General features: G+C 40.5%; 1 protein-coding gene across 2 annotated transcripts in view; it reads right to left on the reverse strand.

Moving 5' to 3' along the window:
* Nucleotides 1–8,340: 8,340 nt before the first annotated feature.
* Nucleotides 8,341–18,402, reverse strand: part of AP2B1 (adaptor related protein complex 2 subunit beta 1) — a 64,123-nt gene continuing 54,061 nt past the window's right edge. For both annotated transcript variants that reach the window (XM_015817605.1, XM_015817606.1), the window contains 2 exons: nucleotides 10,026–10,180; nucleotides 8,341–8,840 (listed from right to left, as the gene is read on the reverse strand). In XM_015817605.1, the coding sequence (XP_015673091.1) occupies nucleotides 8,766–8,840; nucleotides 10,026–10,180 (230 nt within the window). In that variant the 3' untranslated portion in view covers nucleotides 8,341–8,765. The remainder of the gene's footprint in view (nucleotides 8,841–10,025; nucleotides 10,181–18,402) is intronic.

Raw genomic sequence — 18,402 nt, forward strand, 5'->3', positions numbered from 1 at the left:
TGTAATGGTTGCTAAATGAATAGTAAGGACTACCTATAGCCCTAGTAAGTTTTCTTGAATTGGCAAGGAGTGTCTCCATTATTATACATTAATCACATGATATACTGTAGACAAAATATAGATTATGGCATTCATGGCCCTAGAACCGACATATGTGTCTGAGCACTTGTTTCTTTAATTAGATTCTAGTTTGTCTATTGAAGACCACCCCAATACACCATTCTGAAGCCCATCTCATAGGGGTCTGTGAAAGAGGAAGTTGGAAGTTAACAATAATTGTCTCCGGCTTTTGTGATTCCAGCAGACATTGTTCTTTCCCAAAACCAGTATGTCTCTGCTGACATCCAGGATTCGTGTACAACACCATAAACTTACTGCAAGTAGCTTCCTTCATTTGAAGGACTGCCCATCAGTCCACCGGTGTTGCAGATGTGATATATATTCACCTGGTTACTTTGTTCCAGGTTAGCATCATTTTTTCTCTTGGGATGGCCAAAGATTATGCAAACCAGATATAGCTTCCCAGTGTGGTCCGAAGTATGTCCCTCAAGAGAAAGTTTCAGACAAATTTTCATCTAGGGTTGAGTGCTCATGGATCTCAGCACTTTCTGTAGATCTATTCATATCCACCCAAATTGCACTATTAACATTCAACATAAAAATGCCAAAAATTGGTGTTTTGTGTTGTCCTCCCCAAAACGCTCTGATACTCTTAAAAAGGCCAGGATGCATTTAAGTCAGGTTCAACTCCTATGACATGAGCATACAGTTTTCCAAGCTACAATATAGACATTTTTGTTTGTTTTGCTTGTATGCTGCCCTTCTCGCCTAGGTATCTTGCTTGCCATTGCTTTCTCTGGATATTTTAGTCTCAAGCTACATACTTATCAGTCCTGAGGTTCCTTAGCTGAATCCTAAGTCAGCCAGGTGCTACTGCACCACTTTAGCATTCCCCTCTCTCACCATGAACACCTTTATATGCCACTGTATATGTAACAGTACTGCATATACTGTAAAACCATTGGATATAACATTAGGTGGATTACAACAAAGAAATCCACAGAGCTCTCAGACATGGAAAAATGGTGTACAGGTGTGATTGAAAATTCCTATCTGCTTATCATGGCAGAATAGTAAAAAACACAATATTGCTGGAAGGACACTTTGATTCCCACAATGGATGAATGGCTGCAAAAGTTGATGGAGTTAGCAGAGATGGTTAAATTGATTGCTTTGATTAAAGAAAAAAAAACACAATTTTGTTTCTACTTGGAAACTGCTTCTGGAGTTTATGCTTGAGGTGGAAAAAAATGAAACTTTGGTTTTGGGTTTTACCGATTAGATAGGTTTGTTGTTATAGAGATGGCTGGTTTATATTAATATGTAAAAGTAAAAAATTGAGGTTTGATGCTATTATCTTTTTTTACTGCACTAAAGGGAATTGGAAGTCAACACCTTTTCTTTCTTTCTTTTGCCCTACACTTTTCCCTTCCCTCCCCCCCCTACTTTCCCACTATTTTCTTTTGGGTTGTTTTTTTTTTTGTATTTTATATTATACACTAATAAAAATAAAATTATAAAAAAGACCAGATGTTGAATAAAATGTCAACCGTTTGTTTAGAAACATAATGCTGTTTTGTTTTTTTTTTAAAAAAGGGAGCTGAATTGGTTAGGAAAAAAGCAAGCCATTTGTAGACCATCACATTGTATATATGCGTGTATGTGTATGCCTCTGTGAGTGGGAGAGAGAGAGAGAGATTTCTCCCCGCCCCACACAGTTTTCCCACTGGAACCATAAAGGGAAAAGAAGTCTAATTCTTCAGCAACCTTCAGTGACGGCATAGATACAACTGCTGATTTGAAGTCAACAGCACAAGACAGTAAACCAGAAGGATGGGATCACAAGATGATCTGAGACAAGAAAGGGAGAAATGTCAGGTTCTTGAATGAAAGCCTTTAGGGGAGCCAGATAAGGATGTGGGAAATCACAAAGCGACTGTTGGAAGCCAGGCACTTCGACTGTATTGCACAAAGCTGGAAAGCAGAGACAGTGCCACAGGAAATCCTTTGTAGCAACAGCTGCTGCTTACATTTTTTCTTTCTTCCGGCGAGATCTTCCACCTACCAGGGCAGGAGGTGACAGAAGCCTGGGGCATCTGACAGGCCATTTCCAAAGTATGTGTCACATAAAATCAGAGGCAATACTTCAGGGTGTCGATAGGACCTGTTCACAGAGACACCACCTTGTCTGGCCTTGCCTTTCTCTTAAAGTATTTGTTGGTTGTTGAACAACCAAAACATCAAGACAAAAACTAAAAATACAGAATTAAAAACAAGAAAATGAACTGGAAACAATGCCAACAATAACATTGGGGATGAATTTGTGCACATATGTAATCTTCAGCAAAAGGTTTTAAACCTTCAAGCTTTACCGTGAATGTTTGTGTAGAAGAAAACTAAGACTTGGTTAACATAGCCAAGAAATGGTGAGTGGATCTGAATAAATGTCTCTTTAATTATAGGTTTCTTAGACATAATACAGATGTTCCTGTTCCAGGGTATAGGGGTTTATTGTGTTGATTTTTGTTGTGGCCACAATTTACAGTAAGTGTGTTAAGTTTATCCAAAGCACTGTCACTTTTTGTCCAAATTTGGCAGGAAATTGTATTGGGTCCCTGGCTTAAGCAGGAGGTTGGATTAGACAACCTCTAAGATCCCTTCCAACTCTTGTTATTCTATAATTCTGTAATTGTACTACTGGTGCATTTTGTGAGTAAGGGAGGGGGACAGCAGTAGCACAGTGCAGGTAAAGGATATTGGGGACTGCCAAATAAGAGGTACCAATTTATCCTCTGCCAGGATATTCCCTTACCTCTTTTTCTTATAATTTGTTTCAAAAAATGATTGTATAGTATTTCACCACTTCTCTCTGGTCTATACATATGATGGATTTTTACCATAAACTTAGCCATCGTGGGCCAAGTTGGAGAAGTTAGGGAATCCTGATGCAATAGAGGTAGTCCTTGATTTATGACTACAATTGAGCCCAACATTTCTGTTGTTAAGTAAGACATTTGTTGAATTTTGTCCCATTTTACGACCTTTCTTGCCACAGTTGTTAAGTGAAACACTGCAGTCAATAAGTTAGTAATATGGTTGTTAAGTGAATCTTGCTTCCCCATTGACTTTGCTTGTCAGAAGGTCGCAAAAGGAGATCACATGATCTTGGGAAAACAGCAACAATCATAAATATGAACCAGTTGCCAAGCATCTGAATTTTGATCACGTGAACATGGGGATGATGCAAAGGTTGTAAGTGTGAAAAATGGTCATAAGTCACTTTTTTCATTGCCGTTATAACTTTGAATGATCACTAAATGAACTGTTGCAAGTTGAGGACTAGGAGGTGTCAAGGAGCTCCAATTTAATTGGAATTTAAATCCCTGCAAAAAAAAATGTTGCTGTTTCTAATTGGCTGATTTGACTCATTCTTAATTCCGATTCCACTGTTGTCTCTCTACATATGATGGCATTTCGCCTGAAAGAACAAATCCCAGGTTTTGGAGGAGGATGAAGTGGAGGTCCTCCTGGTGCAGGTACCACTCAAACAGGTCAAAACTGTGGTCGGACATGCTGAATTTTGGCTAACATGCCACTTGTGGAACTCAGGGAATCAGTATGCTCTTTCCACATTGAGTCTTGCCCTTGCCATCTCATGGTTAGATGACTGCAGTGGACTTTTTGTAGGGCTGCTCTTGGATATGATTTGGAAATGCAAAGGCCCAACTGCTGGCAGGAAGAACCAGGTTAGTAGCATGATACCTACAATGTGAGGTTACTTCATGACTTCATGATAGATTTCATGATTACCTATAGATTTCTGGGTCCAATTCAAGGATGGTTTAAAGCTTTTAAATCCTACATGGTTCAGCACCCATGGATTGTTGAGCTGTCTCTCCCAACAAGAATTAACCTTGATTTGTCTTTAGTATGTGTCTCTGGTACCACCCATCAGCATTTCTGATTATTGCCTTCCCTAATCTGATGTTTATCAGCTATGTTGGGCTCAGCTCTCAGAATTCCCAGTTGGCTTTCAAATACGAAGCTGTTTTGTTTGCTCTGAACTGCCCTTTTGGATGCAGGAAACTCATTCACATTCAGGCTTAAGCCATTTTTGTTATTCCATGTCCGCAAGGGGAAAAAACAAACAACAGAAAACTCATTCATCAAACTACAATACCAGGATTTATTGGGAGTAGCCATGACCTGTACAAAACCAATCGTAGATTTGTTGTGTGGATATACTTAAGATTTTATAGAGAACATACACCATCCATTTGTAATAGACTATACCCATGTCCTACCTTTATACAGTGTATTTAATAAATTGGCTACATCGCCACCTGCCTCCTTTAGACCTTACATAATTAGTTAACTAGGGCAGCACATTAATCACATATGTAATTTTCCCAATGTTGTCTCCTGAGATCCAATATTTTGCATAAAATGTTTCTATTGCAGTAATCATATATTAAAGAACTATGCAGTATTTTCTCAAGTTACAGTACTATAAACATCGTAACACCATAACATCTAAACTCACTGTAACATCTATTTCTGCATAACCAAAGCAAGCCAACATAACAAAGCAAAGCCACCAGAAGCAGTTACCTTCCTATACCATTCTAATGACAAAAATCAAGTACTGAACCTTACTTTGCCTCACCCCCTACCCCTGTCACCAGCCAGTTTGGGGGGAATGAGCATCCCATTGAAACTTTACAGTACAAATATATACTGTATAATGAGCACAACATCGCATCACACATGGAAGAGATTAGCTGTAGAAAGAAGGCCTCTGTGTTAGGTGGAACATCCATGGTGCCAGTAAAATATCACATCCCTTCATTAACCATGGGTTAATATAGCTGGAGAGCAAGCACACCGCATAAGTCATGTGAAAAGGAAAGCTGGTCAGAAAAAGTATTATTGATTTAAACTTTCCTCTAAAGAAGTACTGCATTGCTCAAGGATTTGTTCAGAAGAGAGGTCATTGCCTTTGAATGGGTTTAAACTTCTGTATTTAACTTTTGTAGTCTTTGGTTTTCATCTCACTCTCATTGTTTTGTGTTATATGCAAACTTGTCTCCAGAAGGGGTTTTCAGGTCTTACCCTGGAGGATGGATTGGAAATAAACAAAATAAGTGTCTGATCTCTCCCAGTAACTAAGAAGCTCCAGCTGTACTGGAAGACTTAACAGCAGTTTGACTTCTATTACAGCCTAAAAGTAGGAATCATACCAAATGTCTTGCCTCCCACTTCCTTAGTTCTTTCCGTTGCCATTCCTGACAGAAGACAGTATCAGACACGGCCAATTGTGTAAATTACATTTATTGCTGATACAAAGCAAAGCTCAGTTCCATCATCCAATTCCCATTCCCACCCCCATTTCAATTGGTTTTGAATGGATGGAGAAAAATCTACTCCCCTCTGGACACATCTCACAGCATGCAGTCAAAAGAACACAGCACCAGGTCCATCAGGAAAAAAAAATGGATGCAGAAGGAGTTTCAGGCAGGTTTGGGGCCTTCCCTGCTACCTTTATTTCATTTGGGGTTTTGGACACCAGCTCTGCTGATGTTGGAAATGTGGTTTCACATCACTGATTTGGAGGTGGAAGAGCTCCAAAGCATTTATTCTTGTAAAACAGCTTCCACTCATCTAATTGCAAGAGACACATCTTAAAAATGCTATGGTTCTAAGTTTCTAGGTCAATCCTTTTTACTATCTAAATCAGGGGTGTCAAACTGGCGGCCTGCAGGCCGGATGCGTCACAGGTAGGCCACGCCCACCCCAGCTCCGCAAAGGCAAAAACGATACATCACAATACGTCACATGATGTGATCAGGTTTGACACCATGATCTAAATGTTGACAAAAAGATAACTACTGTATGTGCCTTCCTCTACCCCACCCCATCAATGGGAATTGGCATTGAGCGCTCACAGGAAGTCCTTTAAAACTAGGAGAAAAAGGATCTTTTGTGACTTCATTTAGCACATAAAGAAGTAATTGGTAAGCCAGAATAAATGCAGCCCTGCATGTAGAGTATCTCACTGGGACAACTTCCTTGAGGTCCAGGCACAAATCTTCATGACTTGGGACTCTGCTAGCTTCAGAGTGTCACTGGCCATTTTGCTATGAAACTAGCTATCTTGAGCTAGCACTGCAACTTCTAATTCCTGAGTTACACAATGCCATTATGCCTTCTGGACCGTCTAAGCATAGCATATGGCAGTTGTACAATGACAACACAAACATATCTGTAGTTATTTTATTATGGGAATCAGGCTAAGCCAAAAGCAGGATCCTCAAGAACTCCCAATTTTAAGAGACAGATGACAAAGTGGTTATTGAGGTTCTATTGATCTGTCGGCTAGGGGTACTGAATTTGGCTTGCCTATGCAGCTAGTCCATATCACAGCCTTTAGACTTTCCAAAGGAGATTCAAAATGCAGGCAAAGAGCCAATGAAGACACTTATGACCCAGCATGACTTCTTGATTAGCCAGTGAACCACAAGATGTTCATGAAGAAATTACAGTTTGGAAATGCAGTTTGAGACACCTGACCAAAAAGAGCCCAGGTCTCATGTGGTTATGAAGCAAGCACGACGGAATTATAGGTAGTCCTTGATATACGACTGTAATTAAGCCCAGAATTATGGTTGTAGGTCATTGCGTCATAAGTCAAGGCACCCATGTGACTGGAAGTAGTGTTCTGGCCTTTTTTGCAGTAGCCATTAAGTGAATGTTGTTGATAATTTGAATGGAAGTTTTTTGCCAGAAACCAGCAAACAAATGCCACAAACTGGCCAAAACCATCATGAATCATTGCCATTAAGCGAGGATGATGAGGACTTGCCCAGTGAAAATATATAATTCTGTTTTGACAGGCATAGTTTGATCAACTTAAACAGCAAGTTCTAGTGATCTGCCTGTTATGTTCACAGGTGAGTGATTCTTTAAGTTCCAAATAAGAAGAGGCTTTTCTACCAAGCCCACTGAATATTATCTTGGCCTAGTTCTATAGTTTCTAGTTTCAAAGGCAATGCAGCAGCCCACTGGAAAGTTTATGTGTGCTCCTTGTGTGGGGGTAGGTGGGTGGAGGAAACTGAAGTCCACTGGGACTTCTGCAATGCAGAATTTGCTCAGAGGATCTCCCAGACACCACATCTCTCAGTTAGGGTGGGAGATAAACCAGCTACAAGAAAGGGGGCAATGGAGATGGGGGCACAGGAGAAAAAAGGCAGACAAGCCAGGAGGCAGCTGATATGGAGAAAAAAGGCAGACAAGCCAGGAGGCAGCTGATATGGAGAAAAAAGACCATCTTATCTTTCCTTAGACAGAACACGTTAGGGGGCTAACGGTGAGACCAGATTCAACATAAAGAACATGTTCCTCAACCTTGAAGAAGTGGCAGGGCATAGATCCTTGCTAAAAGTTATATTCTGGTGGAGTGTGGATGGTTGGAACTAAGAGCCCATTTCAGACACACTGGGGTATAGCTTGAACCTGGCACATTTATGTGGTGGCAGGGAAAAAACCCCACTGTTTAGGTTTCCAGAGAGATTCCATTACAGAGATAGCAAAAAAGGAGACAGTAGAAGTTTGCCCAGTGAGATTGACACCCAAGTCAAGAGGAAATGGTAACTGGATTAAACTGTCCACAGTCAGGATAACTAGACAGTCGTTTCTGCTGCCTTTTTTCTTTTCCCAGCCTTGCTTTCTACCATTCTTCTTTATTTCTGAAAGCCACTGTATTGGCTGCCATGTTTTTTTTTAAAAAGACACTACACATGCACAAAGCTATCAGAACCCGTTGTTCAATCGGCAGCACATGAAAAGAGTATATGGAGCTGTGATGCACACTGATGCGTGCAGGGGCAGCAGAGGCATTGCCCCTCAATTTTTGTCCCTGGGAGTTCAAACAGCAATAGATTGTCTGTTCAGCTACAAACCCTCAGGTGTCCACAGGATTAGGTTTAGTAAATGGTGGAATTTTCAGTCTACAGGGAGGGAAGGTAAGGAGAGGCCTTAAATAATAATAAACTACAATTCGTACCAAGTAATCGAATTTCCCAAGGTTAAATCAATAAGCCAGCATTGGTTTCCTTGCAACAGTTGTACAACTAGTCTTGTTTCAATGCCCCTCCTTTATTCCTGCTTATTGTAGACAGCTGGTTCATTACAAAAATTAATCAGCAGTACGCAAATACAAAAGAATAATAAAGTGCAGTGTGTGTGTTTTCTCTCAGATGCCTCTGGCTGGGCAGAGTGTATGTGTGTGTGTGTGTGCATTTATTAAAACGAAGAAGCATATTACAAAATATTAACCAGAGGCCAACGGTGGTTTAGAAAATGCAAAGCAATGGCACGAGATGAAGAAGCCACAGGAACAAACGAGACAGACATGGCACAGGACTGCAAAAACAGCTGATGCGGAGTGGTTACAAAATTCTCACAGATGCTAAAAGTATCAAATGCAACATCCCCTACTGTTACCGGCACGTGGACACTACTTGCTACCTTGGTTTAGCCTCAGCATCTGGAGCTGAGGTCTCGGACACAACACAGAGCTGCTTTTCCCAGATCGAGGGAAGGAATGTTCTTGGCCTACACCAACACATGGGCGGTGGCAGTAGATGTGGAGTTAGCCCCGCTCCCATTCCCATGTGGTGAGGTGCTGGCAGTGGTGGTTTGAGAGATCAGTTTTTCAAAATGGCATCATAGACTTGGTAGACGTACTGGGACACTTCAGGGGCTCGGCACTTCAGAGACAGCTGTTGGAGAAAAGAGGGAAGGGGAATTATTTCAGGAGTCCCTGAGCAATTCACCAATGGTGGATGGTTGGGAGGCAGAGCTAAAAACTGCATGAAGATGGCCCCAAATCCCTTCCCCATTTCAATTGAATACCATGTCTGGCATTACTAATCAGAATTTGGTTTTTCTTTGTAAAAAAAAGCTAGCCAGGTAACCTTGTCCAACATGCTAAACCTCTGTGTACTGCATGGTTGATGTATTCCAAATCAGACCATCACATTCAACAATAAAATAGCATATTTATCTGATCACAGCATGTTCTGCCAGCATAACTGCCCTTCATTAACCTGGTTTGAGGGTTGTGGGTGAAACCAGCCAATCTTTTTCTTAAATATAAGGGTTCAATCATTTCATGGAATAAATGAGAGGAAAGGGACTTGGTGCCTGCCAGATGGAGTGAATTCCAAGCCTAATCAATTATTGCCAACGTGACCCTGCTAATAAAGATGAGTGTTGGAGACATACACACTAGACAGGCCCAAAATTTGCCAGCCAGTGGATTAAATAGATGATTCATTTTCTTTAATCAGGTGACAGCTTTAGTATTCTCATCTGTCCTCCAAATTTTCTGAAGTGATCATTTGAAATGCAGTTATGATATTTAACTAAATTTCTTCTTGAAAACTTGGAGTACAGGTAGTCCTCAACATACAAGAGTTTATTTAGTGATCGTTCAAAGTTACAGTGGCACTGAAAAAAAGTGACATGACCATTTTTTACATTTATGACCATCACAACATCCCCATGGTTACATGATCAAGATTCAGCCGCTTGGCAACTGGCTCGTATTTATGACAGTTGCAGTGTCCCAGAGTTGTGTAATCATCTTTTGTGACTTTCTGACAACCAAAGTCAGTGGGGAAGCCAGATTCATTTAAGAACTTAACAACAGCAGTGATTCACCTAAACAACTGTGACAAGAAAAACTGTAAAATGGGACAAAACTCACTTAACAAATGTTTCACTTAGCAACTGAAATTTTGGGCTCAATTGTGGTCGTAAATTGAGGACTATTTGTATTTCTTTTTAAGCTGTGAGCACCAGCTCAGTAACAGTTTCCCCAAGGAAATAGCAAGTTAAGACAGAAAGAAGAAAGGCTAGATCCTAAGGTCCAGCACATTGTTACCTCAGCAGCAGGATCTTACCGTATAGTTGGGATTGCCAGGTTGAATGCGTAGTTCGGCCAGTATCCAGATGCCATTGGTAAGCTTCAGGGACTGGTACAGCATGTCCTGGCCTTCCACATTTCTCTTGGCTATGGTATATATGTTGTTGTTCTGGAGCTTACTGGAAACCGTATCTAACAGAAGGAAGAAAGCCACGTTAGATTTTGGAAACCTTCCAAGCATGTCACCTGTCTGAGATCATACCAGGAGACAATCTAGAAAATAGTACAAAATGCTATCACTATTGGCAAGAAGAGAAAGCTGGCACAGCAAGCAATTATTCTGGCCCACAATTCAACATTAAGAGTAAGAATCCATCTGACAATTTGCTTCCATTCTGTTTCTGACCCTCTGTCTCCCTCTGCCTGATAGATGAACTGGTGGGGATTTGGGCTGGGACAATCTCTTAAGAAGAGACCCACTCAGGTTACAAAGCTATAAGCCAACAGTTCTGAGGAGACTATCCCAGATTTAGGGCAAAAAATGAGCGGCCATTTTAATATTTATTCCTTTTCTCTCTGTATACATTCATGGATCCAGGTAGACTAATTCAGCCACTGCATATTTATCAGCTGTTAGGGGCCAAAAGCAGTGAAGAGAAGGTTGCCAGTGCCTGCTATTTGAAAGCCTCTGTGGGAATCAGGGTACTGAGTAAGTGGGTCTCTGGTTTGTCCTCCTACCTCCTCCTAACTTGTACTGTACTGCTTTTGAACCTGTAATTAAAATAGACAAGTGGAGGAGAGAGACAAGTCCCTGCTTATGAGGAGCTTAGAGTCAAGACCTTCTAGAGTTGTCATCTTCACTTTCCAGGGCTTCCTTTCCATTCATACTTCTTCCTTAATTGCCAGAAGATTCCATACTGCGCAGTACCCTCCCCAAATGCTGTATCATTAATGTAGAGCAAAGCTGGGAAATGCAGCGAATATATCCATAAGCCAACAGATGCCTTTTAACAAACGCTTTCATTTTATGTATTCTCCTAAGGTAAAATTCAGAAGAAGCTTCTAAGTGGATCAGATTAGTGCTGGATCCATTTGAGATCCTAGAATGGTTGGTTAAGGGGTCATGCTGAAGGGGTCATGACTCACCCCCCTCCCCCTCACACATATGGAAACATAAACATTTGATCTCTTTAACTGCATTCACAATCCAATGGGCTTGTTTTGCCTTTTTCTTGGTTGCTGTGGAAACTGAGACACCCAGGCAACTCATCTTTTCCAGGGATTGTGTCCTATGTCTCTATCCCAACTTTCTTCTCAAGAAATTCACTGTACAGAACAGTCATCCCCTTTCCATGCAGAATTAACAGCTGCTCAACACCATGGAGATTTGAAAACATGACTTCCCCTTGAGAATCCTGGGGCAAAAAAAGCCTATTATATTCTATAATTTTGGGGTGTGTGCATTATCTTAAGTCAGTCTGGATTCTTGGCAATTGCCTGACGAGTCCCTGCAGAGCTTATGTACAGTTAAGGCAGCAAGCTAGACCCTGGGAGACCGAGGGTTCTAGTTCCCTGAGGCTCAAAGTCAGCTGGGTGACCTTGGGCCAGTCACTCTCTCAACCCTAGGAAAAAGGCAAAGGCAAACCATTTCTGAAATCTTGCCAGGAAAACTGCAAGGACAGCCTAGAAAGTCAAAAAGCTGACTTGGAGATACCAAAATAAATAAATAAAAAAAAAAACTGTAATCACTTGCATACTGTCCTTGCAAAAATTAATTCTCCAAACTTTCAATCACATATTTTATAAACTAAGATCTGGTTTGCATTCCGAAGGATTCCAAAACAGTCCAATACACTTGGGTTAATTTCCACGCTCACAAACAACTTGGAGCCCAAACACAAATTTTGATTCAGAATCCAAATGTCCAGGCATCCTGCTGACTGTCCCTGGAAACTGGGTCAAAAGTTCAGGAAAAGCAATCCCGTATGAGGGGATGAGGAATACCGAATTACAAATAAATATATTCAGGGACTTTAACATACACACAAACAGACATAAAACATCTTCAACTTTTACGTTTATTTTCAGTTTTTTTTTTTTCAGACTCAAGAATTTCCAGCAAAATAGCTGCCTCTGCAATGATCAAACCTGCTGTTTCAGAGGAGGATATATATACTGGAGGGCTGTCCAAGAGAGTCTTTGATAATTTGAGCACAAGTACCTTTTTTGTGGCAATTAATATTAAAATGGCATGGAGATTAGAAGTGGCTCTAGTTAAGAAGCCTGCAAGATTTCAGAAGGAGAGTTAATGAGCTGGATTTTGTGGAACAATGGATATAGATGTGGGGGGAGAGGACAGTAAATCTTTTTAACAAAAGAACCATGACTGAAGCCAGCCAAGTGGGCTGCACATTGACCTAAGAATAATTGTAAGCTCTTTGGGGCAGGGGATGTATCCTCCTTATCCCCACACTGTGCATTTAACACAGTAATTAGTTTGATTCTTTTTTAAAAAAAACTGGTAAGGGTCTCCTTTGGGGAACAGGATCGTTCACTTTCCTTCAAAGAATGCCAGTCAGCCAGCCTTTCCTCCCTTTCCCAGTCCTCCCATGCCAAGGCTGATGTCAGCTTCTCAGGGAATGAGCCAGGTTGCTAGGCAACATTGCCTGGCAGTGCCTGACACGTGAGGTAGACCGGCATGGACATGTGACGGGCTTGCCTTTATAAATGGGCCCCTATGCAGAGTTGCAGCACAACCTTAGCACCAAATGGGGCAGATTATTTGGCAAAGGTTCCTGGAGAGGCACAGAACTTGAAAGGAACACCCCTCCCCATTTGCTGTTGGTTTATCCCAAGACAGCTCAGTTACTGTTAAAAAATACTTTGGATTCCATCAGAGCTTCCCTTTATGATTATCTGTTGGAGGAGGAAACAAACCTGCAGTCAAAAGTTTACCCTGGCAGTGGCAGTCCTTCCAGAAATAACACCCTCCAAAACTTTTTTCTTTTTCAAGAAGTGTTAAGCATCTGGACTGATGCCTGAAGACAGAAATTTATCTTGTGTTGAGTATATTGAGCATACATTTCAGGGGATTATGCTGAACTTAAGTAAACTGCTGTTAGAGCAAAAGACTTGGATAGATGGATCTAACCTAGGCTGACTAATTGGGACAATTCATTTTACATCTTTTAAAACCATTGTTCTGCTAATACATTGTGGGAAGTCAGAGCCCCAGAGAAGGAAATATTAAAAAGGGAGAAAAATATTTTTCCTCAAAAAGGATTTTTAAAACCAAAAACCAAACCTGGCATCATCTCTTTGCCCCAAGCAGGAACCAGCCCTATAGAAATGCAGATGTAAGACCATCAGGAAGGTTGGAGCCAGGAACTCAAGAAGACAAAGAATCTCTTAAGAGTCATTAGCCCCATCCCCAGGGAAGCAGATGACTTTTGGGACATAATATGACTAACCATTACCATCAAGTAATACCAGAGAGGCACACCTGGGCTCAGGTCAGAATACGCGACACAGGAAATAGCCTCAAAGTTCATGCCACAGGAACAGGAAGACTTCCAAACAAAAAGCTAGAGAGGGTATAAAATGCTACTGGCCATGTGCTCAGTCTCTTCTTCTCTCCTCTGCTCTTTCCTGAAGAACCATCTTTCTGCTTCTGCAATAAACTGTAACCATCTTCCCAAAGCAGTCACCATGTTGCTTATTTAATAATAATAATAATGATAATATTCCCGGCTTGGATGAACCAGGATGAAGACTTACTTCTGACAACATTATACCAGGGATGTCCAACCTTGGCAAGACCATGAAAGAGCATTGGGGAAGAGATAGTATGAGAGGGCCCCAAATTTCCCTTAAATTTGATCACTGAACATGAATTGGTAGCGTAATTAAATTTTAACAAGCCTATCCCTTATTTCAAACCGGCTTTGTGGTGAATGTAGTCTGGATTCCCATGAGGGAGGGGCTGAATTTCAGAGGACAAAGAGACAGCTAACTTCAGATAGTTTGGCTGGGTGAAAGAGAGTTAAGATGTCTCCTCCCTAGCAATTCTCAGAGTATATCTTTAGTGATGCAAGTCGTTAGTTGCCTTAGTTTGGCAAAAATTCTGTCTAATGATGAGGAACAATAAAGGAAACTGTTCAAAAGTACAATAATTCTACATGTCTTTCTTGGTTCTTGGGGCCTGACAGGCATTAATCATATACAGTTTAGGACATTATATCTGGAGGCCTAGGTACATTGCAGATATTTGTGTTTATCCCACTCACAAGGGGTGCTGCCAATCTTTTTCAGCCCCTTCCACACAACATAATAAGAACAGCCATAACAAAGCTTTCTCTAAACCCATCCCATCCCCCTTGCAGCTCTCATTATGATAGCACTTAAACAGAGCCTTGACTACCCTAATTCCTACTCAGCAGAATTATTCTGACATGTGCAAGGGAACACCCCCACCTTGCTATCATTTGAAAGGCACTGGCTTTGTGATCAGTGACTTAATTGCTACACTTATGCTTTTCTGACACTCTGAACTTAGTCACTGCAGGAGGGTGACCTTGCAACTAAGGATGGGGGTGGCAGCAGATTAGGAGACAAGGCAAGCCCCAAGCACACAAGGAATTTAACATCAAGAATGTGCATTGGCTTAGTCGGACACAAGCCTGTGACTGTGTGAACCACCTACTTTAGAAACGGCATGCCTGCTTTTCTTTTGTAGTGATAATTGGGCATTGGAACATTTTGAAAAGGGGGCAAGGAAAGTGTTGGTGATGTGTGTTGTGAATGGGGAGGGGAAGGGGGAGGGGAGGGGAAGGGGGGCAATGGCTGTTGGAAATAGGCAACACTGCAATAGCAAGCTAAGAAACAAATGGAATCTTATTCCACAGAAACCAGATTCCGTCCTTGTAATTGAAGCAAATATCAATGCATAGACTTACTTTGATTTTGGAGACATATTGAGCCCAAGTCAAACTTTCTGCCATCCTGAAAAGCTTTCCATATGTATATAACTATATAAAATTGATTTTTCTTACTCTAAAAATATTTTTAATTATAAAAAGATTATACAACTGAGTTGAGGCTATAGTAGACATTCTGTGGAAACACAGCATGTAGTAACTAAACATAGCTACTGAGCCTTATGGATAAAATTAGTATTGTTGCTAATTAAATACTTGTCGTCTGCTGAAAATAAGCTCAGCTAACTGAATCATCAACTGAACTAATATTTTTCGTCTCTTTTCCTCATCTTCCTAATATTGGTTTCCCAATTCTAAATTTTAGATTACAGCAGCCTATAGCACTCTGTCAAATAGGGCAGGCCAATTTCTGGCAATTTCTGGCACAATGAGTATGATCAATGCTAAGGAAAGAAGGAATGTTTAGTTCAATAGTTGGATAGATACAGTATTATCATACCAGATATAAAATACCATGCACATTAATGCACAATCTCTGTACTATAGATTTATTTCCTACCAGGGGATTACTACCTTAATGCTACAGGCAGATTTAGTAGCTTCAGTGACTTGATGCAAGAGACTGATGTAAATTGGAATATAAGTTCCAGGTAAAGTCATCCTTGCCAACAAAAGCCAAAGGGGAGGGGTGACCTTAAGAGTAATCTACAGCAGAGGTTGAGGGCAGATGTGCTCTGCAGGTATAAGGAATTAAGAAAATGCACGGACATGGTTGCAACAATTAAACATGTGTAGGTACAATACCAAATAATGAGCATTCTATATTGAAAGGCATTCCTCTAGTTACTAGGGGGAAAAAGTAGATCTGTAAAATAATGAAGCCCAGGTGTATTAATACTGCAATTTTGTTTTGAATTTTATGTTTATAATTGTATGCTTTAATGTGTGATATTATGCTTCCCTTTTAAATTGTTTTCACCATGCATTTAAAATGAAATAAATAGGACTTCCAGGAGAGGAATGGTGAACTGAAGATGGCTCTGCAAAAGCAGAACTGACAACTGTGGCCAGACTCTGGTTATGATCATATCAGTGTTTGAAGAGAAGATGCTTGTTTTACAAGAATATAAACAGTTGGAACAGGGGTTGTGAGACATATGAATTATGGAAAACTTGAAATTGCCAAAGTTTCAAATAACTGTTATTTTGTTATGTTCTAAGGTTAAGATACACACACACACATATGATCTTATTACAAATCCAATGGTGGAAAATACAGATGAGTTAACAGGAAATGGGAAAGCCTATATTACAGAAATGGAGGAGCCATTCTATGAATTTTGAGTTCACAGAAACAATCATGAGGACGATAAGTAGGGCATAATTTATTGCCAGCATCTTCAAGCTACATGAACTGAAATTCTATACTTGAGCACCACTGAACGCATAACTTTGGAATCAAACTGACTACATAATAGGAAACATAATATGAATAAATGTAGTAATTCAATCAGTCAGGATTTTTCAGATGCAGGCTGTGCAATAGAATGAATTACTGAATTACTGATGTCAAATACATTGATTAAACTTCAAAAATTAGTCAATTAAATAAGTGGGCAAGATTTTACCTTGAAGTCATACAATCAGATACAAAGATCAATGCAAGGAACATATTCAATGCATTTTTATGTGGGAAAAATCTTGAGACGTCCACATATCTGAAGTTGCCACATTTGAAAAACCCTGATCTAGAATCTGCATTTGCACAGTTCCTCATCTGAATCTTGATTTAACTAAATAGGTTTTGGTCATTCCAATCTTGTTGCAGAGCAACTGTGGATCCTGTGATTGAAAACTTTCCAGTGTTTCAAAGGCTGTACATAGCCACATTCCCAGATAATGAACTTTCTCTCCCATAACAAAAAAGGTGGTGGGAAGCGAAGCTTTTCAAAAGCGAGCTATCATTGGGGAAGTGACACCGTGTGTGGGAATCTGCCAGTCTCACTCAATTTGTGAAGAACATGAAAAAATGGGTCATGTGTAATAAACAAGATTTTATTTCATTAGATTGGCTTCCCCCATCTCCTGAGCTGATGTTTTGCTTTCACAGCAATTAGAGAGGTTTTCTGGGCTGCCTTTTCCTCCTGCTCCCCCACTTGCTGGTGTCTGAAGATTGGGCTGCCAAGATTGCACAAAAAAGACAGAGGCAGCAATATTGCCAGCTTGATGTGTCTCTGTTGGGAGCAATGAGGTTGGCAAGAAAATCTACAGAAGTTCAGCTGATGATTTCCTAAAAAAAGGAACTTGTAACGAAGAGGTGGGCAATAGGAGGCTGCTTGGATGCGTACAGATTCTGAATCCCCTAATATCCTTCCCCCTCCCCATTGGTGTCATTTTAAAGCAAAAATAGTTGAAAACTACTATTAAAAAGACTTTTTATAATTAAAAGAACCCACCAAAACATTGCACAAAAACTCAGGAAGAAAAAATAAAAATCAAAACCTACCCAGTATGGGACATACTCTCACCTGTTAGCTATCATCGGCACCAAATGGCTGCAGATGTATGATTATTTTAAAGGTTAAAAACGTCTTGACAATACCACCTATTTTCACATAAGACATATATTATGCTTTATGAGGGCCAAACCCACTCATTGCCTCAGACTACACTGAGTGGCTGGCAAACATTCCTGTCAGCAACAGAACATAATTTAATTACATTTTGTTACACAAAACTCTGATAGATAAAATAACTTTGTTCCTTTATTAATATGTGCTTTATGTTAGTGGCTTTTGGGGCTGGTCAAGCACATTTGACGTTTTGAAAATATGTTGGGGTAGCTCTAGCAAAATGATTTCTGGGAGGGGTATCTCATTCACAAAATTTTCACTACAGGGACATAACTGGTTGCAAAGCCTAATTTATGAAACTAGCACTTGCCACCTCATAAAACCTTCCATTTCCAGAAGATATTGCTCATTCTGCTTATCTTTCTCCTTTTGTCTAATCAGGTGGACGTACTTACAAATAAAGTGCTGTGCTATAGCTCCGATTTTTATTTTCTGAGAAACTATTTGGAGCTCACTGGTTGCAGAAACTGTTTTAGAAAGCAAAAATAAACTTGGAAATAGAGATGATGTGGGAGGTTAGTGCCTTACTTTCAAACGTCCCAATTTTGCACATCTTAGAATTAAAATATACACAAGAAATCAGGTGAGACAGAAAGCTTGTAGGCACCAAGAATCAGTGTGGTATTGACATCCCTGAACCCTTATCTCATCCTCTCACAAGTTGTGTCTCCACTGCATGCCTTTCTCTGCCCTCCCCCTCCCACTCAAACCCAGGGTGGCTTAGTGGTAGAGAATAGAGATCACAGAGGCTCAGTGTGAACAGAAATCATTCCACAGGGCTGGTGCTGCAACAATACAACAGCCATTCCTGTCCCCAGCTCCCCTCATTTCATGGAAGTAGGGA

Source organism: Protobothrops mucrosquamatus, unplaced genomic scaffold (genome assembly GCF_001527695.2).
Source record: "Protobothrops mucrosquamatus isolate PMUCROS unplaced genomic scaffold, P.Mucros_1.0 scaffold607, whole genome shotgun sequence".
NCBI lineage: Eukaryota > Metazoa > Chordata > Lepidosauria > Squamata > Viperidae > Protobothrops > Protobothrops mucrosquamatus.